This window comes from Colobus angolensis, unplaced genomic scaffold, assembly GCF_000951035.1.
Source record: "Colobus angolensis palliatus isolate OR3802 unplaced genomic scaffold, Cang.pa_1.0 Scaffold712, whole genome shotgun sequence".
NCBI classification, from domain to species: Eukaryota; Metazoa; Chordata; class Mammalia; order Primates; family Cercopithecidae; genus Colobus; species Colobus angolensis.
The window spans coordinates 61,780-89,062 of record NW_012120844.1 but is presented as its reverse complement, the minus strand read 5'-3'; the positions used below and the strand labels follow the sequence as shown (position 1 = coordinate 89,062).

Below are 27,283 nucleotides of genomic sequence, written 5' to 3'. Positions count from 1 at the left end.
CGGGCGGATCACGAGGTCAGGAAATCGAGACCATCCTGGCTAACACGATGAAACCCCATCTCTACTGAAAATACAAAAAATTAGCTGGGCGTGGTGGTGGGCGCCCGTAGTCCCAGCTGCCCGGGAGGCTGAGGCAGGAGGATGGCATGAACCCCGGAAGTGGAGCTTGCAGTGAGTCGAGATCTTGCCACTGCACTCCAGCCTGGGCAACAGAGCGAGACTCCATCTCTAAATTAATTAATTAATTAAATAAAATAAGTGCCTCTTCCAACAAATAGCTGTGAACCACAGGCCAGCAAGGTCTTCCCTGCCCTCTTAGGTAGACTGGGAAGATTGCTGTGTGAACCACCGATCTCGTGATGCATACCAGCAGCAACAAGTATTTCAAGACTGATGAAGATGATTGTTATTTATCTGTTTTCTCCTTAGGCTGCCCTAAACAAGGGAAGTCAGGGCCACATGAAGTTCACATTTAATTGTAGTATTCTGGGGTATCTTTTTTTAAAAAAGCTTTGATCGCTTGGATGTAGCTCCTAGGAATCGATAAATGAGGCAATCCTGGTAACACACCAATTGTGCAAGGAAGTGTTAGCCCATTTATGGACGCCAGGTAGGGAGCATTTGAGTATATATAACACAATGCTAAATTAAAGTTTAGCAGAAATTTAGTAAATTTCTCAGTGTAAAATGCCAAGCAGATAAATAATGTGAAAATGTATCCAAATTGGTTATTAACTTCGATAAAATTAAGCAAATAACGATAAACTCTCCACTTAAGGATAAGCTGTAAAGAGAAGAGACTTTGGTGTTGTGCAAAGATAATCTTAGTGGGTGTTGGGCATACCTGTGTATTCTTGACCTGTGAGTTATAATGGAATGAAAGGCGCTTGTATAATTATAAGTCATTGCCCCAGGGAAAATTAACATCCTCTCTAGTTTCCTGTCAATATCACTTAGGAAGTTTGAGTTTTAGAATGGTTTTGTCATTTCATGATTACTATTTTATCAATCACATTGAATGGAGCCATCATTTTTTGAGGTTCTAATTTCAGGTGTTTTTGAGGAAAAAAATCACAATCTGTACGTGAGAAAGGACATGAGGAGACTAAAGACCTGGGATTTTGCCGATCAGAATGAAACCAATGTTGAAAGACTTTTCAAATCTATTGTTGGTGGTGCTCTGTGACTATGGTGAGTATTGTGGGATACTTAATGCTGTTGGTAGGAATAAAACATAAATATGACATTTGTAAATGCATTGATGTTGATGACTCTTCATGAAGGAGGCAGGGTAGGGTCTACAGTGCAGTGCTTTCTAAACCATGACCCTTGCAACCCTGGGTTCTCTCGTGCTTCAGTGATTCTACATGAATCATATTTCACTTTATATTTTTAACTCTTTAAAAAAATAATAAAAAAACCAACTCTCTCAAATTTTAAAAAATTGGAGGCAAGCATGTTACCTTGAGTTCTCTTTGATTTCCCTGTAATTCAGTGTGATAAATCACTTCATACACACAATCAATGGTGTTGTATATATTAGGGTTCTACATAAGATTTCACTTGACAGAGTTTTGGTGCTAACGTATATTTGGAACCAATCTGAATTTCAATCCTTGAAAGTTGTGTGCTCTTAGAAAAGTTTCTTCATCTCTTTCAATCTCAGCAATGATATTGACTTCACAGGGTTGTTATGATAATATCAAGAATGCGAAACACCCTGAATGAGCAGATAGTAGGTACTTAAAGTCTGTTCTCTTCATTCGTTTCAACTAAATATTGAGTTCATTTCTCAGAGAGTTTTATACAACTACTGAACCAATAGAATCAACAATATGATGTAATCTTCACTACTTTTCTTTTGATGATTTCCAAATATTTCATAGACATCTAGGCAGTTGATGGTATGGGAGTGGAAGTTGTTTTTGAATTTGGTGAAGAAATTTTGATCCAAGATATAGAGGACACTGACTTGTGTAATGTGAATGGCACAGTTGGTTAAATGGACCAGAGCACTGCTGTTCATTTCATTCAGTAGACTTCCTTTCTCAGTCTTTTCTTTTTTAAGAAGTTTATTTATACAAGAAGACACTGGATTTAAGGAAAGCCAATGTGGGATTCATTTATTTTAAAGTAATTTGGCCAGGCACAGTGGCTCAAGCCTGTAATCCCAACACTATGGGAGGCCGAGGTGGGTGGATCACGTCAGGAGATCGAGACCATCCTGGCTAACACAGTGAAACCCTGCCTCTACTAAAAATACAAAAAAAATTAGCTGGATGTGGTGCTGGGTGCTTGTAGTCCCAGCTACCTGGAAGGCTGAGGCAGGGAATGGCATGAACCCGGGAGGCGGAGCTTGCAGTGAGCCGAGATCGCGCCGCTGCTCTCTAGCCTGGGCGACAGAGTGAGACTCTGTCTCAAAAACAAAACAAATCAAACAAAAAAGAAAAATAATGTATCCCTTCTTTAAAAACAGATTACTCTGGCTGGATGCGGTGGCTCACGCCTGTAATCCCAGCACTTTGGGAGGCCGAGGGGGGCAGATCACGAGGTCAAGAGATTGAGACCATCCTGGCCAACATGGTGAAACCCCGTTTCTACTAAAAATACAAAAATTAGCTGGGCGTGGTGGCACGCACTTATAATCTCAGCTACTTGGGAGGCTGAGGCAGGAGAATCGCTTGAACCTGGGAGGTGGAAGTTGTGGTGAGCTGAGATCGTGCCACTGCACTCCTCCAGCCTGGGCAACAAGAGCAAAAGTCTGTCTCAAAAAAAACCACAAAACACAAAAACAAAAAAAACACAGATTACTCTACATGTGACAGCCTTCTGCAAAAAAGTATGTGTTCTTGGTTTCATAATGATAAATAAAGCATTGAAATTCTCCATTTAAACAAATTATGCAAGGGTGTTTGTTGTTAAGAGCAAAATTTCTTACTGGAATATGAAAATAAAAGTTGAATGAGCATAAAAAAGAGCATAGAAGTTGAGTGCACAAGCCACCGATAAAATAAAAAAAGTAGGTATTGTTGTAGATCTGTTTTACTCCCCTTTATCTCTACTTAATACTGATCAAAATATACCATTACCTGTATACTATAGTAGTCAGGATGTGGTAGAACCAAATTGTAGTGTTTTTTGTTTGTTTGTTTGTTTGTTTGAGATGCAGTCTCGCTATTGTCGGCCCGGGTTGGAGTGCAGTGGTGCAATCTCGGCTTACTGCACCCTCCGCTTCCCAGGTTCCAGCAATTCTCCTACCTCAGCCTCCTGAGTAGCTGAGATTACAGGCGCCCACCACTATGCCCAGCTAATTTTTGTATTTTTAGTAGAGTCAGGGTTTCACCATGTTGGTCAGGCTGGTCTTGAACTCCTGACCTCAGGTGATCCACCCGTCTCGGCCTCCCAAAGTGCTGGGATTACAGGTGTGAGCCACCGCACCTGGCCCAAATTGTAGTTTTCTAACAGGAGTTCTAAAGTAGCAAATTCTCCCTCTAGTACATACCTCCTATCTGCTGCTGCTGGAACCCATCAATTGCATCTTTGTTCTCCATTTCCAACGGGGCATGTGTGTCTTTTTCATTGACTGGCTCCCATCAAATCAGAATCTGATTTGCTTCATTGACAATCCCTGTCATACACAATAGACTGCTTTTTTTTTTTTTTTTTTAAGCCAGTCAAATTTAGTAGTTGGGGGTCATATACCAACTTTGGTGACACTACTGTTAATAAGTTCTGATAACCTGCTACCATCGGACCAGCCTGCAATAGACTTTCATTAGTTAACTAAGTGGTGTATGCATGCCTCTTATTCTTAAATGGACCACAGAACCATCCTGCCCCCTTCAGATCCAAATTAGTATGACTTTGTTCTCAGTCTTAAGCACTTCCCTGGGCTGTGGTAAGTGCTGGGGTCTCTTCACCCAGCAGTTCAAGAAAGGTACCAGGTTGGGTCTGAACCACTATACAAGCTGCACCAGAATCAGCCACCTTCCTCAACTTTGAGTCATCTCTAAACAAAAGGGAATATCCCACAACTTGTTTTTGCTTAATTGGAGAAAAAAAGAACTTTATCTGATTATGGTTTCAAACAAGTGATAATCAAGCATTCAAGTCATCCAAGTTTCATGTCTTTCATTTCATCTCATCTCAAATGAGAACTAGGTGAAATGCTGTGCTAATTAAAAACTCTTCTGTGTGCCAAGATATTCATGTGCTGATTCTAATAATCATTAGATTATTGCTTATATATAAGGGCATTTTAAAGACTGCCAGCCCAAACAAAAAAACACATGGGCCCCTTTTTACATATATATTCTGAGGCATATATAATAAGAAAAAAAATTCATATTTACACAAGTTGTTTTTCAAACCTAAAGGGAACTTCAGTCCCTTACATCTAGAACTGTTTCTTACCCTAGCCATGGGCCAGCTGACTGTTGCTTTGCCAAATTCTGCCTCCTTTGATATGTATTTGGATAGGATTCAAAATAGAAACAAGGATTCTTGTGTGTCTGTTCTTTGCACTTTTCACTTAAGCTGCTCTGCTGGGTCTCTTTTTAAAAGATATGATTGATCCTAACAGAATGATACTTGAGAAGTAGTAGTCATCTGTCCTATCTAGGCAAATACAAGTTGCTGTAATGTCATTAAATTGCCAAGGACAAGCCTAGTTATTTCATAAATGTTCACCCTATCCCTTTGGTTATCCATGCAGAATAAAGTGTCAACATTTCTTATCCATCTAAATATGTCTGCCTCATACAACTGAGGACACTGATTCCTTTACTGGTAAAAATTCCCCAGTGCTTGTCTTGAATATCAGAAAATAATAACTTTGAAGTAAATTTAGGGTTTTACATTTAAAATAATCCAGAACAATTTGTATTGTGTCATTTAGATCAAGCTTTCTCTTCACTGTATATCCATTTTCCCCAAATATCTAAACGCCAGAATATGATTAACAGTATAAGCTACTGGGTTTTTAATCCTAAAAATTATTATTCAAGCTGTATAGATTTTCATTGCAGATATATCACATTGTTGAATGTGGTGAATTCAGAGTATTTACCACTAATTATTTTAACATAACTATGAAAGATGAAGAAGGAACAGAATCACTTCAGAATGGAAAGAGCACAATGGCCAGCTTCCAGGATCTGTACTCAGTATCATTTTATATCATCCCTGGCTCAGTTCTAACTTCTCTTGTCTAAAATGCTGTTTTCTGCTGGGTACAGTGGCTCATGTCTATAATCTTAGCAGTTTGGGAGTCTGAGGTGGAAGGATTACTCGAGCCCAGCAGTTTGAGACCAGTCTCTACAAAAAGAAAATTAGCTGGGTGTGGTGGCATGTGCCTGTAGTCCCAGCTACTCATGAGGGCGAGGTGGGAGGTCGCTTGAGCCCAAGAGGTTAGGAGTATAGCAAGCAGTGATTGTGCCACTGCATACTAGCCTCAGTGACAGAATGAAGACCTGTCTCAAAAAAAAAAAAAAAAAAAATTTTTATTCTGTTTTCATCAATGTCATCAATAGTTTTTCTCAAATGCACCTTTTAAAAACCAATTCTGACCACTTCATTTCAGTTCTTGGAGAAGCTGAATATCTCCTCTTGAGAGAGCCAGGCCATGTAGCACTAAGCAACGATACTGTGTATGTGGATTTCCAGTATTTTGCTGGTGCTAATGGGACACTGAGGAATGTATCTGTCCTGCTGTTGGAGGCCAACACCAATCAGACTGTAACTGCCAAGTACCTCCTGACCAACCAGTCCCAGGGAACACTCAAGTTTGAGTGCTTCTATTTCAAGGAGGCTGGTGACTACTGGTTCACGATGATTCCAGAAGCAACAGACAACAGCACTCCATTCCCCTGGTGGGAGAAAAGTGCCTTTCTGAAGGTGGAATGGCCTGTCTTTCACGTTGACTTGAATAGGAGTGCCAAGGCAGCAGAAGGCACCTTCCAAGTGGGCCTATTTACCAGTCAACCACTGTGCCCGTTTCCTGTGGACAAGCCCGACATTGCAGTGGATGTCATCTTCACCAACAGTGTTCCTGAGGCAAGAAGAAATTCAGGACAGCCGCTGGAAATAAGAACCAGCAAAAGGACAGAACTTGCTCAAGGTCAGTGGGTTGAGTTTGGCTGTGCACCCGTGGGGCCAGAAGCCTATGTCACCGTGGTGTTGAAGCTGCTTGGGCGAGACTCAGTCATTACCTCCACAGGACCCATTGACCTGGCCCAGAAATTTGGATACAAACTGGTGATGGTGCCAGAACTCACATGTGAGTCCGGGGTAGAGGTAATGGTGCTTCCTCCACCATGCACCTTCGTCCAAGGAGTGGTCACTGTCTTCAGGGAGGCACCCAGATCCCCTGGGAAGAGGATCATTCACTTGGCTGAAAACAGCCTGCCCTTGGGAGAGAGGAGGACAATTTTTAACTGTACTTTGTTTGACATGGGGAAGAATAAGTACTGCTTTGACTTTGGCATTTCAAGCAGAAGCCATTTTTCTGCAAAGGAGAAGGAGTGCATGCTGATTCAGAGAAATATAGGTTTGTATTGAGATTTTTTAACATTTTAAATCAAATCCTTCATGTAATCAAAATTATTTAGAATTTAGGTGAACTTTAGGTGAATTGTACCATCATTTTTATGGTTCATGCCTTACAATGTACCAATTGGCATTATCACCCTCAGCTGAAAAAGTAAGAATACTGGTAAACCTACTTAACATCTTTTACGTCTCGTTTCCCCATCAGTAAAACAGGGGCAATACAAGTACATACTTCAGAGTCGTGGAGATTGAACGAAATCAACATGTAACACTCAGGATAGTGCCTGGCATTTAGGAAGTGCTGAATAAACATTACATTACATTTTAAAAATCCCATTATTAAATCATATGGTAAGTTCATGGCAGAGATTATTGGAATTCAAAGCCAAATCCCAAATTAGGAACTTCTGTCTTCCTCTAGCTGAGCGTGTCTCTTCTAAGTCATTCATTATAGGAATGTGGCCTTTTTAGTGAGAAATCAAAGCAAGATTTCTAAAAATGTATTGGGATTCTGTATTCTTCATGTAATGCCCTACCTAATCATGAAGAAATGGGGTTATGACAATTCCATTAATTCCCTATGCTGCTCTTTGCATTTCTTTCCCTTTTCTTGGGGGAAAGTCTGGTCTTAGCAAGTAGTTTAATTTGGCAGAAATGGTCTCGTTCGCTTTTTATCTTTATCCCTGGTAAGCCCAGTGTCCCCTGACTGCACAAGCCTGACTTTGTAACCCCCAGTGTTCCTTTTTGCAAATTTACCCACTTCCTCTCCTTAAGACCCTTTCCTTTGGCTTTCTCCTCCACCACTGGCCACTTCCCTCCTTGCATTTCTTTTCTATCCAGCGTAGATTCCATGGCTCATCCCTTTAACTACCCTCCTGCCAATATCCTAAACTCCTTAGCCTCTCTTTTCGATGCACCTAGCAGGGCACACCCCAGCTCTGCATGTATCCAGCCATCTGCCAGCCACCCACTGCATCCAAGTTGCTAAGGCTGAGTGACAAGGTTACATCATGGTGGCCTGACGCCATTATGGGTGGATCATGCTTTCACCCTTGGCAGGGCCTGCGTACTGCTCAGCATGTCACCCAGACCAGGTCTTGCTCCTGTTCTATACAACAGTCCTTTCAGACCTCCTCCACTCCCCTCAGACCTTAACCCCTGCCCACTGATTAACTCTCAGAGTTGATTTGCCAACTACCATACAGAGCAGCTGGAAGCCATTAAGTGAGAACTCCACCCTCCCACCAAAAGATCTGTATACCTGTAGATGTCAGACCCATCCTCCCACCCTATCCTCTCCCCTGCTTTCCTGCCGCCATGGAAGAAGTGTTATTCCTTCCCTCCACTGTGGATCTCAGCCCCTCTGCTCATTTCAGGAACCTTCTGTTAGTCATTATCCCCTCTCTCTCCCATCCTTAACTGTCCTTCCTTTACAGACTCATTCTCATCAGTTTTGAAATGTACTTATTTCTCTTCTCCCAAAACAAACCATCCCGACCCCATGTTCTCCCCAGACATCACCCTCTTTCTTTTTCCTTTTATAGCCCAAAAACTGCTTGGAAAATTTGCCTGTCCTTGAGAGTTCTTTTTTTTTTTTTGCCTCCCATTCACTTGTCAACCTATTGCAAACTGGCTTCCATGCCCCAGTCCTCCCCTGAAATACTCTCACTGAAGCAGCCAGCAAATGAGGTACAGGACTCCAAATCCAGGGGCACTTCAGCCAGCGTCTTCATTGACCTTGATTCTGTGACACCATACTTGCCCTGCTCACCTCCCCTCTCCCTGTTTGCCTCTTCACAGTCTCCTTGGCCTGCCAGTTCCACTGTCTGTCTCCCTTAAGTGCTGGTTGTCTTTCATTTACTCTTCACACACTTGCCAGGTGATTAGCCTTGATGCTGATGGCTCCAGGTGGACGTCTCTTCCCTGCTCGTCCCCTGCATCCAGGCGCTGCATCCCTCGGATGTCTCCCTGGCACCTCAGAAGCAGCATTTCTGGACTAAGACTCATCATTGTACCCCCTAATCCTGCTTCTCAGTGTAGGATTTCACCAACCATCTTACTGTTCAGACCAGAAGCCAGGAATCTTCCTCTTCTTTACCTACTATAAATGCTACATTACTGAGTCCTGTGGCTTTGTCTCCCGAGTGTCTCAATCTCTCCACTTCTCTTCAGTTCCACTGACACCACTTGGGGGTTAAATCTCCATTACCCCTAGCCTAGGCTCAGAACAGATTCCTAATCGGTTTCCATCTGTCCACTTTCTTCTTTCACTGCAGCCAAAGGGATTGTTTAAAATTCAGGTCAGCTGAGGCTATTCTCTTTCTTAAAACCTGTTATTTCACTAGGCATGCGGATGCAAATCCATAAAACCTTCCATGGTCAGGCTGCCCCCACATCCTCGCAGTCACCATCTCTGCACTGGGGCCCAGGACACCCTCCTCTCTCCTTCCCCTGGTTAACATTAACCCATCCTCCAAGTCTCCACTTGGGTTACTCTTCCATGATCTCAGGTTCAGTTCCTCTGCTGTAAGCTGGGGCAGCATCTTTTCGTTCTTCTTTGATGGCATTTATCACTTCTGCCATTGCTTGTTTAATGTCTTTCTCTCCCTATAAATCCTTTCTGCACAGCAGATGGGGGAAGCTCATTTGGTGGCAAAACCTGACTCGTGCTGCTATGAAGCTTTTTATGGTCTTTATTTGGCCCACTTAGTATGCCTGGCACATTCAGAGGTGCTCAATGCTTATTAAGTGAAAATTGAACTCAGATTTGGCTAGTCTCAACTAGATATTAGGAGAAAAACAATTAGGTTGAACGAATATTCATCTAAGATATATATATATATATATATATATATTTTTTTTTTTTTTTCAAGATAGAGTCTTGCTCTGTTGCCCAGACTGGAGTGCAGTGGCGCAATCTTGGCTCACTGCAAACTCCACCTCCCAGGTTCAAGTGATTCTCCTGCCACAGTCTCCCGAGTAGCTGGGATTACAGATGTGCACCACAACGCCTGGCTAAGTTTTGTATTTTTAGTAGAGATGGGGTTTCGCCATGTTGGCTGTCCTCAGGTGATCCACCTGCCTTGGCCTCCCAAAGTTCTGGGATTATAGGCATGAGCCACCATGCCTGGCCCAATATTCTTGCCTTTTCAAAAGAAAATATTCGTGGGGGAAAAAATCTCACTGAATTTAGCAGAAATGAATCAAGGGAAATCAAGAAATTGGGGCCATTTAATTAAGGTCGCATGGGGGCAGGAGGTTCACCTTGGTGGCTTCCATTGCATGTCTAAAGGCTGGAGTTTTTCCCACAGCAGCAGCAGCAGGAAGACGCTGGAAAAGGGCAGAACGGGAGTGGTTCTCTGTGTGTCCAGGTGGAGGGTAGTCAGGGGCTCCCTGTGGGGCTGCCCCATGCAGCAACTGTGAGACATATCAGAACAGCAGGGCTGGGGCAGTAACTGGGAGAGCTAAACATGCCTGGAGACCCTGGCTCTTGGTGTGTCAGACCAGCTCTGACTTTGTTGGTCTGAGAAATTAAATTTATGCTTGAGACAGGAACCTCAGTGACTTCCTGTGTTTTTAGTATATAAATTTATGACTGAACTGAGTTCTCCTTTTATTTTCTATCTCTGACCAGTAAAGAGTGTCTTTTTTGCCGAATGGTACCACTTAGGGACTCACCATGACTTGTGTGAGCCACTGACTCACACTGAATTTATTAGTTCCTTTTGAAAATAGAATAATTGTTTGTTTGTTTGTTTGTTTAAGACAGAGTCTCACTCTGTCGCCCAGGCTGTAGTACAGTGGCGCGATCTGGGCTCACTGCAGCCTCCACCCACCGGGTTCTAGCAATTCTCCTGCCTCAGCCTCCCAAGTAGATGGGACTACAGGTGTGCACTACCATGCCCAGCTAATTTTTGTATTTTTAGTAGAGACGGGGTTTCACTATATTGGCCAGGATGGTCTCGATCTCTGTGTTTTATGTTTGTCTCTTCTTCCAAATATGTCTGAGGATCTTAGGATAATATGTAAATAACAATTGATAGCAAATACATAATGGATTTGGCAAAAATGACTATTTGTAATCTTTATTCCACTTAATGGGATAAATATTTACATAGTGATTTGCACCAGACACTGTTCTGTTTTATGGATATTAACCCATTTCGTTCTCATAACAAGTTTATGAGTTCAACTCATTACATTGTCAATTTTATAGGTGATGAAATGGAGGCACAGAAAGGTTAAGTAATTTGCCCAAGGTCAATGGTGTTTAAATAGAAGGGTCAGAACACAAATCCAGATGGAATAGCTTGAGAGTTTAATTTGACCACTATTCTGTGACTGCCTTCTATGCAAATTGACTGTCAATCCATGTATTAAACAGTACAAAGCTTTTAGATGGAAAAAAAAAGGTTCTGTTTTTTCCTCCTTAACTTACCGTTTCATCTTGTGCCACCCATCTCTTGGAACACCCATAACCACTTGGGAGCCCACAGGCCCAACCATAAGTATGATTTGTTCAATATAAGGAAGCCTTGTCTATGCAAAGAAAATCTGAACTGCTTGTCCCAGCTGCTACTGCTCTTCCTACTGCTTATAGCTACTCCCCTATGTCTATAGAATTTTCTTATAATCATGATTTGTTTAGTTACCTTGGTTTCTTGAACAAATGCCTTGCAGATGTGAATATTTCAAAGGCTGTATTCCTTCAGATAGTTTTATGGGTAGAAACAAACCTCTCTTTTCACATTGAAGACATATTTTGCTTATTCAAAACCCTCCATAATAGGCTGAAAAGCATTTAGCCTGGACAAACAGGTTTGTCATGTAGTGCGAGCACATGTATGGACATCTAAACAGGACAAACAAAACAGCCTTTCATTCATGAAGTGGGACTATTTGGAGTATTGGTCATTTTGCTCTTCATTTCTGATGTATGAACTACAGTTATCTAATGAGTTCCCATTTTGCCAAGTATTTTCCTCAGAGTTATTAGCAGAGATCTCAGGGATCAGAAGGAGTTACTTAAGACATTTACAAATATTTGCCTACTTAAATTTGTTCATTGTTTTGAGTGATTTCCTGTGTTTACTGTTTGATTAATTTGATTTAGAAATTGAGACATAAAAGCTTAACTTAAATGTTCATTTTGTTTTACTATTTGGTATCCTACATGCTATGATTTTACTTTCAAGGAAAAAGAACACAGCATTTTAAAATGAGATTTTTTTTTTTGACATTAACATTTTTGCTTTTGGCTGGCTGTGGTGGCTCATGCCTATAATCCCAGAACTTTGAGAGGCTGAGGTGGGTGAATCACTTGGTCAGGAGATTGAGGACCATCCTGGCCAACACGGTGAAACCTCATCACTACCAAAAATACAAAAATTAGCCAGGCATGGTGGCACATGCCTGTAGTCCCAGCTACTCAGGAGCCTGAGGCAAGGGAATTGCTTGAACCTAGGAAGCAGAGGTTGCAGTGAGCCAGGATTGCACCACTGCACTCCAGCCTGGGCTACAGAACAAGACGTCATCTAAAAATATATATACACACACACACACACACACACACACACAATTCTGGCAGGTATGGTGGTGCACTCCTATAAATCCCAGTAATCTGGGAGGCCAAGGCAAGTGGATTACTTGAGCTCAGGAGTTTGAGACCAGCCTGGGCAACATAGCAAAAACCCATCTCTACAAAAAATGCAAAAATTAGCCAGGGATAGTACCATGCACCTGTAGTACCAGCTACTCAGGAGGCTGAGGTAGGAGGATCACCTGAGACAGGGGAAGTCGAGACTTCAGTAAGCCATGATCACACCACTGCACTCCAGCCTTGGCAGCAAGGAGACATTGTCTCAAAAAAAAAAAAAAAAAAGAATTGTTTTAAGTCCCCATCCAACCCCAAGATCTATCAGATCCTGCCAACACTAGGCACCAAAACACACTCTGCATAAAACACTCTCTTCATCCTTTATGGACAAAAACTTCTAATGCAGCCAAAGGTAAACATAAAGAAAATGTGTAGGGCAGATGCATTCTCAGGTGAGCCAAGTGGTGCAATCTTTGGAGTGGGTAATGGAATATGAGTTCCATTACATATATATATAAATAAATATAATTTTTTAATCAAAAAATACACTTTTTAAATCAAAACTGATTTTTTTTCTGATCCTCACTAGTGGAATTTTTATTTTTAGTTTGACAAATGACTTTATGTACTTAAATTATATAAAGTAAAAGAGTTCAGAAGGAATAACAAAAGATTCTTAGCATGTGTAAGTCTAACTTTTGTGGTCTTAAATATGAGCATGGGGAAGGATAAAATACATATTGATTTAATTTTCAATTTAGAATTTACAGTAGTGGGATTTCCAGTAGATTTTCCCAAAATAAATCACAATACTATAACTCAGAGAGACTTTAATAGGAGATTCTCAAAGCTTTTCAAGCAAGGGGGCTTAGTATGGGAACAGCTCTGAAGCTTTGAAGACAAAGCCAGCTCGTTGTTATGCTGTATGAGGAGCTCAACATTATGTTCACTTGGACTTCTAGATGGAACATAATTAGCACACCTCAGTTGATGTTGGTTCAGGATACTGGTTTGTAACCCTCCCACTGTTGTGAAAATCCTTTTAATTACTCTAAAGAACTCATATTCCATTACTCACTCCAGATTGCACCACTTGGCTCACCTGAGAATGCATCTGCCCTACACGTTTTATGTTTTGTAGTGCTTTGTATACCTTTGACTGCATTAGAAGTTTCTGTCCATGAAGGATGAAGACAGTGTTTTATGCAGAGTGTGTTTTGGTGCCTAGTGTTGGCAGGATCTGATAGAACTTGGGGTTGGATGGGTACTGATAGACAGGGGACTTGGAATAATTCTTTATTTTTTTGTTTTATTTTATTTTTTTGAGACACTGTCTCACTCTGCTGCCAAGGCTGGAGTGCAGTGGTGTGATCATGGCTTACTGAAGCCTCGGCTTCCCCCGGCTCAGGTGATCCTCCTACCTCAGTCTCCCAAGTAGCTGATACTATAGGTGCATGGCACTATCTCTGGCTAATTTTTGCATTTTTTGTAGAGATGGGTTTTTGCTGTGTTGCCCAGGCTGGTCTCAAACTCCTGAGCTCGAGTGATCCACCTGCCTTGGCATCCCAGAATGCTGGGATTTACAGGAGTGTGCCACCATGCCTGCCAGAGTAATTATTTATAGGGAAATTACTCATTTATTCTGTCTGGCAGTGATTGCATATCTGCTTGGATGAGAAATTCACATGTATCAATCAATAATGGCTGGGAGGGTTTTGTGTGTATTTTGAAGCTCCGGTGTTAGGTACATCCTCATTTGGGATTGAGGTTCCTTGCTGAACTGACTCTTTTATCACTATATAATGTTGCTGTTTATCCCTGGTAATATCCCTGGTTCTGCAATCTATTTTGTTTGATATTAATGTAGTTACTCTAGTTTTCTTTTGATTAATGTTCATAAGGCATATCTTCCGTCTTTTTACTTTTAACATATATATGTCTTTATATGTAAAGTGGGCTTTAAAAAAAAAGTTGGATCATGCTTTTTTATCTAATCTGACAATCTATGTCTTTTAACTTAGTGTTTAGTTTTATCATTATATGGTTGGATTAAGATCTCCTATTTTGCTGGATTTATATTTGTTACATCCATTCTGTTTTTTCCTCTTTTTTCTTCTGCCTTACTTTAGGTTAATTGAATATTTTAATGATTTAACTACACTATTGGTTTATTGTTTATACCTTAAAAATGTATTTAGTGGGCTGGGTGCCATGGTTCACACCTGTAATCCCAGCACTTTGGGAGGCTGAGGCAGGCAGATCACTTGAGATCAGGAGTTCAAGCCCAGCCTGGCCAACATGGTGAAACCCTGTGTCTACTAAAAATACAAAAAACTTAGCTGGGCATCGTGATGCACACCTGTAATCCCAGCTACTTGGGAGGCTGAGGCATGAGAATCGCTTGAACCTGGGAGATGGAGGTTGCAGTGAGCTGAGATCACGCCATTGCACAACAGCCTGGGCAACAGAGCAAGACTCTGTCTCAAAAAAAAAAAAAAAAAAAATTGTATTTAGTGGTTGTCCTAGAGTTTATAATATATATCTTTACTCTTAGTCTACCTCTAGGTATTATATTGCTTCACATGTAGTATAAGGACTTTTGAACAATACACTCCCAATTCACTCCTCCCATTCTTTGTGTGATCATTATCATAATTTTACTTTACATATGCTATTAAACACTTAATATGGCCAGGCACAGTAGCTCATGCCTGTAATCTCAGCACTTTGGGAGGCCAAGGTGGGCAGATCACCTGAGGTTGGGAGTTCAAGACCAGCCTGACGAACATGGAGAAACCCCGTTTCTACTGAAAATACCAAAAATTAGCTGGATGTGGTGGCGCATGCCTGTAATTCCAGCTACTCGGGAGGTTGAGGTAGGAGAATTGCTTGAACCCCGGGGGCGGAGGTTGCAGTGAGCCAAGATCGTACCATTACACTTCAGCCTGGGCAACAAGAGTGAAACTGTCTCAAAAACAAAAACAAAAAAACAAACAATACATTGCCACTATTTTGTTTTAGGCTATCAGTGATATTTTAGAGCATTTAAAAGTGAGAAAAATGATTTTTACCTTTATATATACCATTACCAGCACTCTTCATTTCTTTATATAAATGCAGATTTTTGTCTGTTAATATTTTCTTTCTGCCCAAAGGATTTCTTTGAACATTTCTTGTATTGAAGGACTGCTGGCAATACATGACCTCCATTTTTTTTCTGGAAAAGTCTTTCTCCTTTATTTTTGAAATATATATATATAATATACATATATATATATTTTTACTGGGGTGGTAGTTTTTTCTTTCAGTACTTTAGAGATGACATTCTATTATCTTCTGGCTTGGATAATTTTGTCAAGAAGTCAGCTGTAATTCTTATTGTCATTCTTCTCTGGTGGTATATTCTCCTACCCTTCAGCCACAGCCTTCAAAGTTTTTGGTTTGGTTTTGGTTTTCAGCAGTTTGGGTACAGTATTGCTTTTTGTATTTATCCTGCTTGGTGTTTTCTGAACATCTTGGATATGTGGTTTCGGGTCTTTCATTAACTTTGGAGAGTTCTTGGACGTATTTATTGTGTCCTATTCTATCTTCTCCTGCTGGTATTCCAATTACATGTATGGGACTTAGGTCTTCTATTGTTTTATTTACTCTTTTTTTCCTCTTTGTGTTTTTTAGTTTGGGACATTTCTATTTACCTGTATTCACATTTACTGTTTCTTTCCTCAGCTGTGTGTCAAGTCTATTGATGAGCCTTCTTCATCTGTGTTACCATATTTTAAAATTCTAATATTTCCATTTGACTTTTTAGTTTCCAACAGTCTGATGAAATTTTCCATCTGTTTATGCATCTTGTTCACCTTTTCCACTAAAGTATTTGGCATATTTATCATAACTACTTTAAATTCTCTCTCTGAGAGTTTCAATATCTGGGTCAGATCTGAGTCTGGTTATCTTGATTACTTTGTCTCTTAATAGTTTTATGTTTTTTTTTCCTTGCTTTATGTGCTTAATAATTTTGAGCTGAAAGTTGGACACCTTGTTTGAAAAACTATAGACATGGAAATATTTATGCCTGGAAATGGTCATACCTCTGTTTTTGCTAGGCCTTTAGTTTGGTGTTGGGTTAGTAAAGAATTGAACTATGGGTTTTTACCATTGTTATGGCTACCCTCAGTGCTTACCACATTTGAAATTCTTCTAGTGTTATTTTGTGTTTAGGGAAGGCATTGCATGACTATAGGGGTTTTCTCCATGCTTCTGTCCCACCCTCAGCTTTAGGTGTGAACCTGCACATCAGAGAGGCTTTCTTCTTTTGCTATGCCTCTTCCTCAGAAGTAGACTGTTGTTACTTGATACTTGGCACATGCTAGCCTGGAGTAGAGGAAGGGCATTCCCTTGTACTAGTTCAGCCTCAGTCTTAGGCAAGTGCTGTGTTCCTAAGTTTCAGGAATGGGACCTTCTTGATGATCCTGCCCCTCCCCAGTAGTAGAAGATCTCTAATAGTGTGGTCCAGGATAGTTTTGGCTCTTCCCCAAGGGTGAAGGAGTTTCTTTTTCCATTCTCTAGAAGCAGTTGATATCAACTGGTGCTCTTAGGATAATAGGGTTTGAGGACTTTCCCTAAGTGGTTGAAGCTTTTATTCAGTAGAGGAAATGGAGAGAGGACAGGTGAGACTCTGTGTCTTTTCCACAGTGCTTCCCCTTCCCTCCTTGGGCCTCTACCATGAGGGAGGCTTTGTCTGGTCTTGCACCTGCCCCAGTGCTTCCTGTATTTGATGAGATCCGTGGAGAAGAGTCTGCAAGTGGGTATAAATTCTGCTTGTGTATGTGAGTCATAGGGGTTCTATATTCTGTGCTAGCCCACTAGGCTTTTGGCAGTTCATTACATTTTTAGGTGAACTCTTCTCACCACCTTGTATGCGGCCTGGTGTCTGCCCCTGGTAAACAAGAGTTGCATCTCATTTTTCCTTGGAGAATCCTATCTGTCCTTATATTGCAGGATAGTTAGTTGTCCTGCGACCTCAGCTCTTTTTTGGGTTCTGGAAAGGTTAAGATTTTATAAATTATACAGCTTTTCTTTGTTTTAAAGTTAGGAGCAATGCTTTTCAGCTTTCTTCATCTCTGGGAACACTTCAACTTACAGACTTTTCAAGACCTGAGATTTGAGTTTTGCTGTTTCATTTGGGTGCAGTTAAATACTGATTCTCAAATGAACTAGCATTAAAAGCATAACTTATATCCTTGCAGAAACTTGGGGACTGTGGCAGCCGTGGAGCCAGTGTAGTACCACATGTGGGGATGGTGTCAGAGAGCGTCGCCGAGTGTGTCTCACTTCCTTCCCCTCCAGACCTGGCTGCCCTGGAATGTCCTTGGAGACCTCCCTGTGTTCCCTGGAGGAGTGTGCTGGTAGGTATTCTTGCTTCCTTCGTGAGTCTCTCCTCAGAGCCTTCATCAGAAGGAATATTGAATCCAGGCCTGCCTGAGAGTTACCAGTCTGAGATCAGGAGTAGACTCATTAATGCTCTGTGATTGCTGTTGGTTGTACTAACCCTGTATTTGTTAGTGTATCTAAGACTGGGAATAGCTGGGAGAGTAGCTTACCAGTGAGATAATGGGATTTACCACTGTAGATGATAAGGAAATGATAAGGAAATATTAAGTATTCAGACATATTAAATAATTTCTAAAAATGCAAAAAATGGGGAAGGGATCATTTCTTCATAAGATTTTTGGTTTTTTCTTCCTCTGTTTCTGTCCACCAAAACTGTGGAAAAACAGTTTTCCTTTTCTCCCTACCAACCCAGAAAAGCCAGGGGACCACATAGACCATTATTTGTCAAAATGGGGCAAGACTCCCTGTCCTATCCCCTGAGTGGCCTAAGTTATTCCTTACTGCCCCTACCCAGAGGGATTTTTTAATTTAATTTTATTTTTTTTGAGACGGAGTCTCGCTTTGTTACTCAGGCTGGAGTGCAGTGGTGCGATCTCGGCTCACTGCAAGCTCTGCCTCCTGGGTTCACGCCATTCTCCTACCTCAGCCTCCCAAGTAGCTGGGACTACAGGTGCCCGCCACCACGCCCGGCTAATTTTTTGTATGTTTAGTAGAGACGGGGTTTCACCATGTTAGCCAGGATGGTCTTGGTCTCCTGACCTCGTGATCTGCCCACCTCTGCCTCCCAAAGAGCTGGCTGGGATTACAGGCGTGAGCCACCGCGCCCAGCCCCAGAGGGACATTTCTTCCTGCTGTCATCCAGGGACTGGGCTTTCCTGCATCTTCTAAGTGTCTTCAAGGTACATACTAGTAGCTGGTCATTGAGTGTTTGATGTAAATAGTCTATAGATATGTTGCTCATATGGCTTTAGGTTTGCCCCAACTTATGGAGCTAAATCCTTTTCATTTACCACGAGTTACATACTGAATAGACCTTGCTTTTTCCACACACCATCCTGCCCTCTGACAGACAATCCACATTTATTTGGCCAGCCTCTGCTCTGCTCCGCTCCTGACTCTTAGATAAAGTCTTTGTGTCAAGGACTTTATCTTGTCCTTCTTGTACTCTCCAATTCCAGGTTAAAAGACCATCTTAGTTCCTTGTTTCTTTGGGATATAGAGGAGTTATGTGCTTTTCTGTGTTTGGATCTCAGAGTACCTTTTAGCCCAAACCACAGGCACCTGGCAACATCTCAGCCAGCGAACCCACCTGTGGCCTTAGAAAATCCTTCTTGCTGTATCATTTTTCCAGCCAGTATCATAGGCCTTGTTCCCTTCATTCCAGCATTTTTAGGACATTATTCTTTCTCCTAATTTTTTTTTTTTTTCTTATTGTAGCTTCCTCTTCTCCTAGCCCTCCATCTGCCTGTCTTTCATGGGCCCTACCCTGAATCCATTATTTCTTCAGTGATATACTGTTTTCTAAGGCTCTCTTCTCTGTCTGCTCTTTTCTTTATAAGTCTTCTTCACTTTCCACAGCACCTTCCTTGTGTATAGCTTCCCTCAAATACACCTTATCCTCTCAATTCTGGGATGGGGTCATGTGTTCAGACATTTCATATCTGAGTTCCATAACACTCAGATGAATTTAAACTCAGTGGCCACTGGTGACTACTATTCTTTTATATGTAACAATATTTATTTATTGTTATTACCATTAATTCGTTATGTGACAACACTTAAAATACATTATCTCACTTAAGGCTCACAGTAATTCCACAAGGTAGGTATCACTGTGTTGGGCTCAGATCTCTTGAGAGCTTACTGTCTGCCAGCCATTTTTCTAAGGACCTTGCACACATAAAGTAGGCATATTCTTATCTCCATAGTGCAGATGTGGGATGGAGAGGATGGGTGGCCTGTCCAAGATCAGTAAGCTAGAAAGTGGGGGCATTGAATTTGACTCCTTGCTAAGCTACCTATCTTGAATACCTTGCCTTTATATACAGGCCAATCTGGCTTTCTAGAAGAAGCATCAACAACCTGGAATTAACAATCATTTTTCCAAAATGTGATGTGATATTATGTCATATTCTGGCATCTTAATAATTCTTTTTTTGTTGTTGTTTTTTACATGGAGTTTCGCTCTTGTTGCCCAGGCTGGGGTGCAGTGGCGCAATCTCGGGTCACCACAACCTCTGCCTCCCAGGTTCAAGCGATTCTCCCGCCTCAGCCTCTGGCATGTGCCACCACGCTGGGTTAATTTTTGTATTTTCAGTAGAGATGGGGTTTCTCCCATGTTGGTCAGGCTGGTCTCGAACTCCCGACCTCAGGTGATCCACCTGCCTCAGCCTCCCAAAGTGCTGAGATTACAGGCATGAGCCACTACGCCCAGCGGGCATCTTAATTCTTTAATACTGAGTAGGAACTGGAAACTTGTGCATTATAAGTTAGCAAGAAGGCTAAGTCCTACAGACTTGCCTGCCTCTACTATAAGTGGTCCTCAGCTATTGCTTACGTGGATAAAAATGATCATGTCTTCCAAGTGTTCTCTTTGTCCTAGTCAAGCTATTTTCAATCTTTGGAAATGTAAAGATACATTCACAGGCTGCATAGCATCAGCAAATCTCCTTTACTTCAGGTGAAAGAGGAAAAGCTAGAGATAGAGATGGGCAAGGCCAGCAGCTTTTGGGCTTTTCTCCAGCTGTGATTTTAAAGGAAGCCAGCCAGAGTAAAAAGATAAGAGTCAAGTGAAGAGGTTCATGGTGTGTAATAGCAATGCTGCTACCCACTGTCATGAGCAGCCACTGCAGGTGAAGGAAGTGATACATCAGGGAACAAGTCTTTCATCATTCAACTGTTTTCACTTGTTTAGGAGTTCAGAAGTTGGTTTGGCTTTAAAAGAATGTTCTTATGCCAAGGTCTGAATGTAGTTCTACATTATATGGTCTATCTTGTTCAACAAGAGAGTAGCATAATTAAATTGCTGTTGCACTGATGTTCCATCTGGTGGAATACTGATCATTTTACTATTGCCTTTTTAATAATGAAGGAATGAATCAATCAGTTAAACTAGTGTTTATTGAGCACTATGCAAGTTACTGTGACTGTGGTTGGGAATATATTGATAAGATATGACTGTCTTGAAGGGGCTTATAGTAGCTCAAAAGGCACATAAACAGGCTTAATACTCAGTACAATATTAAGGGCCTGCAATGAAAAATGTACCCATAGCTTGCTATACAAGCTTTCAGTAGTGATAATCCAAGCCCAAAACATCTCCAGTCTTGGAGGAGGTGATCCTTTTTTTTTTTTGAAGCAGAGTCTTGCTCTGTTGCCCAGGCTAAGTGGCACGATCTCAACTCACTGCAACCTCCGCCTCCTGGGTTTAAGCGATTCTACTGCCTCTGCCTCCCAAGTAGCTAGGACTACAGGTGCGCACCACCACACCTGGCTAATTTTTTGTATTTTTAGTAGAGATGAGGCTTCACCATGTTAGCCAGGCTGGTCTCGAACTCCTGGGCTCAAGTGATCCACCCACTTTGGCCTCCCTAAGTGCTGGGATTACAGGCATAAGCCACCACACCCAGCCAAGGAGGTGATATTTGAGCTGAAGTTTGGAAGCTGAGGTGTCCCCCAGGTGAAGGAGGTGAAAATGGGAGTTTTAGCAAAGGGAGCAATGAATGAAGGCATGGAAGATGGCACATTAAGAGACCTGGAAAACTGAAGGTAGTTCAGTGTGGCTGAATGATAGTGTGCCAGGAAGGGGTGGGAGACATGAGGCCAGCCAAGCAAACCGGATTCGTATCCTGAGGGGCGTTGAAGGTTGGGACCTGTGTTTTCGTGGTATCTCTATCTGGCTGTAGCAAGGGGTATAAATCAGAAGGTTAGGCATGGCAGCAGATGTACCTGTTAAGAAAAATTTTTCAGGAACCTATTTGCAAAATGAAGTGCCAGCAGTGGTGATGGAGGGAGAGGAGAATTCAGACTCTGTATGTGGCAAATGATGGAGAGGGAGCATGAAGGATAAAACCCAGGATTTTAGTACTGGTAACTGTGTGAACTGTGATTCCATTCCTTTAAGATCAGATATATCAGAGGAAGCACAAGTTGTAGGGGAAGATGGTGAGTCTTGGGCGTTCTGAGATGGAGGTGGTAGGACAGCCAATGGAGACAGTAGAACTAGTGGAGTCAGGAATGGACTGTAGCTGTCCTTGGATCTAAAATTCATGCTCTTCTCTCTAAATTATATAAGTGAATGTTCTCATTGAAACCAAAAGGGAGAGAGAGAGAGTTGCAAGAGCTATATACGGTAGCCAATGCTGCAGAACGAACTCCTTTGAATTTGACTATTGGGAGGTCATTCATAACCTTGGTGGGAGCTGTTTAATTGGGATCTTGGGGATAGGTTGCAGGAGACAGAAGTGATGTAGGAGCAGTAAGCAAATGCAGACCCCTTTTCAGTAAGCATGGCTGAGAAGACAAGGAACAAGATATGTCTGAGAGTGTGAGAAGGTTGGAGAAGGGTCTTTCTAAAGTGCGAAGAGCTTGAATATGTTTGTGTGCTGAGGAAGAGGAGCTACATAGACGAGCAGCTGGAGATAATTGCTGCAGAGGGATGATGCCCCTGGATGAAGGAGGCCTAAACAGCATTTGCTTGTGGCCTCACCTTTTATAGGAGGACAGTTCTCCCACTGATTATGTAGAAAAAAGGTAAATAGAGGTGTGGCTGCTAGTAAGTTTATGGGGCAGAGGAGGATCACAGAAGAAGCTGGGCATGTACTTGCCTGATGGCTTCTATTTTGTGTGTATGTGACCTATTAAGAGTGTTAAGGAAATGGATTGGATAGGGGGCTTAAGCAAGTGGTGACATTGGAAGCAGGTGTTGTAGGGGACCCATGGAAGGATTTGTGGGCAGCTGAGGTTGGGTGCTGTGACTGTGTGGGGGCACTGACCTACATGGTTGTGTTACTTTCTCTACCAGTGCAGCAGCTAGGAATTCATGTGTCTGAGATTCACATGTCTAGGGTCAGACTTCCGCTGCAGAGCAGGGGAAGGGGTATAGCTCAGTATTAGAGGTCAAAAGAGTTGAGGCTGTTGGAAGGAAAATGGTTTCAGTAATGGATCATGGTTGTAATTTGGTTAGGGGGAGAAGTGAGGTTAGGAAGTGTCTGGCAGATGGGAGAAAATGGAGGGCTGGAGAATCAGAAGTCTTAATGTAGTAATAGTGAGTGAGTGAGAGTAGTGAACACAGCTAGAGAGTGGGTTGAGCAGTTTAAGATTTTAGAAGAGGAGCCGACGGTGGGAAGTTACTATATGTTGGATGGACCCGAAGTCACCTGGATGGTCCTAGCTCTGGCATAGTGAGGGAGACTGGGACCCAGGTGCTAGAGTGACTGATGGCTAGAAGGAGGTTGGAAGATGGTGGTGTTGAGAGAGGAGTAGAATGGTGGTTGGCAAGGATGGCACGGGCATCAAAGGAATGGAAGTTTTCTATGGAGGTAAAAGAGCGCAGGTTGGAAACAGCAATAGGAATGAGCTTGGGGAGCACACTCTGCTTCTGGCCCTGTTTACTTATAAAGAAAGTATGTGTAATCCCAGCACTTTGAGAGGCTGAGGTGGGCGGATCATGAGGTCAGGAGATCAAGACCATCCTGGCTAACATGGTGAAACCCCATCTCTACTAAAAACACAAAAACATTAGCCGGCCGTGGTGGCAGGTGCCTATATTCCCAGCTACTTGGGAGGCTGAGGCAGGAGAATGGCGTGAACCCGGGAGGCGGAGCTTGCAGTGAGCCGAGATCGCACCACTGCACTCCAGCCTAGGTGGCAGAGTGAGACTCCATCTCAAAAAAGAAAAAAAAAAAAAAGAAAGAAAGTATGTGTGACAGCTTCCACTGAGAGGGTTTGGGGGAAACCATGCCCTGCAGGGTAGCCTGGTTTCATTTGGGACAAGGAGGTGAAGGTGGTGTTTTGTGGAGCAGTTAGGGATGTTGAGGAATTTGTAATCAGCTGTCCCTTAGGGGACAGTACGAAGAGTGGGCAGTGGGAGGACGGGTGGAGAAGATGAAGCACAGAGCTGGTGGTGGTGATACAACCATGGGAAAAAGGCCATAGGACCGGTGACCAAAGGGGAAAGAGTGGGGAGGTCAGATGGCATTAGCTGGTCTCAGGTTTCCAGGTGTTTCAGTGGCAGCACAGGTGGAGGCTCCAGGTGGTGCCTGCATTTTGATGAAACATTTTGATGACTGTGGGACAAACCAGTTTGACCAGAGAAAAAGAAGAAAAGTACCCCTCACAATGGAAGGTAGGAAGGGGAGTGGATAGTTGAAAATAGAAGAGTGAGAATGCAGAGGATTTAACACTTAGGAAAGACAGTTTCTGGATAATAGAAGGGGGAAATGAGTTGTATTTGCCAAGTCTTACTTTCATCAGTTAATTTCCCTTAAGACATGCATATGTAGGTACCTAAATGTGGCCTACCTAAATCATTTTGCATTTCACATTTAATACTTGGTATTTTCCGATGTGCCTCTCAGAGGTACATTTAACAATAGGTACCACATTTACATTATCCTAAGTGAACACTGATTTTTACCTTGAAAATTTCTGGTCGGGCGTGGTGGCTCATGCCTGTAATCCCAGCACTTTGGGAGGCCGAAGTGGGTGGATCACGAGGTCTGGAGTTCGAGACCATCCTGGCCAACATGGTGAAACCCTGTCTCTACTAAAAACAAAAAATGAGCCGGGCGTGGTGGCATGCACCTGTAGTTCCAGCTACTCGGGAGGTTTGAGGCAGGAGAGGCAGGCTGAGGGAGGCTTGAACCGCAGAGATGGAGGTTGTTTCAGTGAGCCAAGATCATGCCACTGTGCTCCATCCTGGGCGACAGAGTGAGACTCCGTCTCACAAAAAAAAAAAAAAGAAAAGGAAAAAAAGAAAATTTCTACATGCTACTTCTGTGTGGAAACTTGGAGGCCAATTCCAGCAGGAGCTGGTGAGCATGGGAGTCACCTTGATTATAGCTTACCAGGTCACCTCGCTTCGGTCGCTCTCTGTTTTTGCAGTGTTTCCCCTTTGGTGATCTTGTTTGGCTTCAGCTGCCAGCAGAAATCCATATGTAAGACCAGAAATCCCAGTCCTTGTTTATTTTCCGTCACTCCTTAGCTGCTAGATAATTAGAGTGAGTGACTCAGAGACCTTAAAACCGTACAGAGCAAACAATACTAGAAAATACGTATTTGGGCCAAGCGCAGTGGCTCACACCTGTTAATCCCAGCACTTTGGGAGGCCGAGACAGGTGGATCACAAGTCAGGAGTTCGACACCAGCCTGACCAATATGGTGAAACCCCAGCTCTACTAAAAATACAAAAAAATTAGCCGGGCTTGGTGGCATGTGCCTGTAATCCCAGCTACTTGGGAGGCTGAGGCAGAATTGTTTGAGCCTGGGAAGCGGAGGTTGCAATGAGCTGAGATCACACCACTGCACTCCAGCCTGGGCAACAGAGCAAGACTCCGTCTCAAAAAAAAAAAAAAGAAAAAGAAAAAGTAAAAATACATCTGTTCCTTTGTGGTTTTTTTTTTGTTATTGCTGTTGTGTGTTTGTCTGTTTTGCAGCTTTCCAGCCATCCAGCCCATCTCCTCTTCAGCCCCAGGGTCCAGTGAAGTCCAACAACATCGTGACTGTCACTGGTATATCCTTGTGCTTGTTCATCATCATTGCCACGGTGCTCATCACTCTGTGGAGGAGGTTCGGCCGCCCCCCCAAGTGCAGCACCCCTGCTCGACACAACTCCATCCACTCCCCCGGCTTCCGGAAGAACTCGGACGAGGAGAATATCTGTGAGCTGAGTGAGCAGCGTGGGAGCTTCTCAGATGGGGGAGACGGGCCCACGGGGAGTCCAGGGGACATGGGCATCCCTCTGACCTACAGACGGAGCGGGCCAGTGCCTCCCGAGGATGATGTCTCTGGCAGCGAGAGCTTCCAGTCCAACGCCCAGAAGATAATCCCACCTCTGTTCAGCTACCGCCTTGCCCAGCAGCAATTAAAGGAGATGAAAAAGAAAGGTCTGACGGAAACCACCAAAGTGTATCACGTGTCTCAGAGTCCCCTGACAGACACTGCCATTGATGCGGCTGCCAGCTCTCCCTTAGATTTGGAAAGCCCGGAAGAAGCTGCAGCAAACAAGTTCCGGATCAAATCCCCATTTCCGGAGCAGCCTGCCGTCAGCGCCGGGGAAAGGCCTCCCTCCAGACTGGATTTAAGTGTAACTCAGGCCAGTTGTGCCATAAGCCCCAGCCAGACTCTGATTCGCAAGTCACAGGCAAGGCACGTGGGCAGCAGAGGGGGCCCATCCGAGAGGAGCCATGCCAGGAACGCCCATTTCAGGAGGACAGCGAGTTTCCATGAAGCCAGGCAGGCCCGGCCGTTCCGAGAGAGGAGCATGTCCACTCTGACTCCACGGCAGGCCCCTGCCTACAGCTCTAGGATGCGGACAGGGGAGCAGGCAGAGGACAGATTTAGGCCTCAGAGTCGAGGTGCCCACCTGTTTCCTGAAAAACTGGAGCATTTCCAGGGGGCAAGTGGAACCTGTGGTCCATTAAACCCTCTCCCTAAATCCTACACTTTGGGGCAGCCCTTGAGGAAACCAGACCTTGGGGATTGCCAGGCAGGATTAGTGGCAGGAATTGAGAGAACAGAGCCCCACAGAGCTCGTAGGGGACCGTCGCCCAGTCACAAGAGTGTCTCAAGGAAGCAGTCTTCTCCCACATCCCCCAAAGATAGCTACCAGAGGGTCAGTCCTCTGAGCCCTTCTCAGTGTAGAAAAGACAAGTGTCAAAGCTTCCCCACTCACCCTGAGTTTGCCTTCTATGACAATACATCATTTGGCCTCACTGAGGCTGAGCAGAGGATGCTGGACCTCCCAGGATATTTGGGGTCAAATGAAGAGGATGAAACCACAAGTACACTTAGCGTGGAGAAGCTGGTGATCTAGACTGAGAATCAGCCTGAGCTTTACACAGCTGGGGTCTGCTACTCGTGTTTTGTAGACTTTTGTGTAACTATTTGTACCATGGGACAGAATGTGAGGAGGAAATAACACACACAGAGGAGAATGTGTGTGTATGCATGTGTTTGAATTCACAAGGAAGAAATTATCTTGAGCTTTTTCCTTTATTATTCAATTTCTATGGATTTATTACTAATAATCATAATAAAATATAAACAATTTTATTTTGGGGGGGCTTGGTGTGTCATGTGGCTATGAAAAATAAGATGTGACTTTTGAGTAGAACATGGTCTGAACATTGCATTGGCAGTTTCCATCCTGAAGCAGAAATCTGGAACCTCAGCTAAAAAGGGATGGAGCAAAGTTAACTTGGTGTCATAACTCTGAATTGCAATTTATTAAGTTATAAATACATTAAGAATTTGACTCCTACAATGGTAGCATCAAACAGGTTTCATATTTGTCTGATTAAGTTAGTTACGACCATTAGACTGCTGAGCTACTTAGAAATGGTGATACCACAGATATTCAAGAAGAACTCTCAGATTAGAGTCCAGGTGACTTCACAAAATTATATGAATTAATTCTGCTTTAAAGAGATAACGTGGCCGGGCGCGGTGGCTCAAGCCTGTAATCCCAGCACTTTGGGAGGCCGAGATGGGCGGATCACGAGGTCAGGAGATCGAGACCATCCTGGC

The 27,283-nt window shown here is 43.0% G+C and overlaps 1 protein-coding gene across 3 annotated transcripts in view; it reads left to right on the top strand.

Moving 5' to 3' along the window:
- The window catches only part of THSD1 (thrombospondin, type I, domain containing 1), a 29,926-nt gene extending 3,122 nt beyond the window's left edge, over positions 1–26,804 (top strand). The window contains exons 2-5 of one of the 3 annotated variants that reach the window (XM_011927434.1): positions 1,053–1,191; positions 5,582–6,547; positions 17,392–17,550; positions 25,192–26,804. In XM_011927434.1, the coding sequence (XP_011782824.1) occupies positions 1,134–1,191; positions 5,582–6,547; positions 17,392–17,550; positions 25,192–26,570 (2,562 nt within the window). In that variant the 5' untranslated portion in view covers positions 1,053–1,133 and the 3' untranslated portion in view covers positions 26,571–26,804. The remainder of the gene's footprint in view (positions 1–1,052; positions 1,192–5,581; positions 6,548–17,391; positions 17,551–25,191) is intronic. The other 2 variants (XM_011927435.1, XM_011927436.1) reach the window with 2 other exon arrangements.
- The last annotated feature ends 479 nt before the right edge of the window (positions 26,805–27,283 follow it).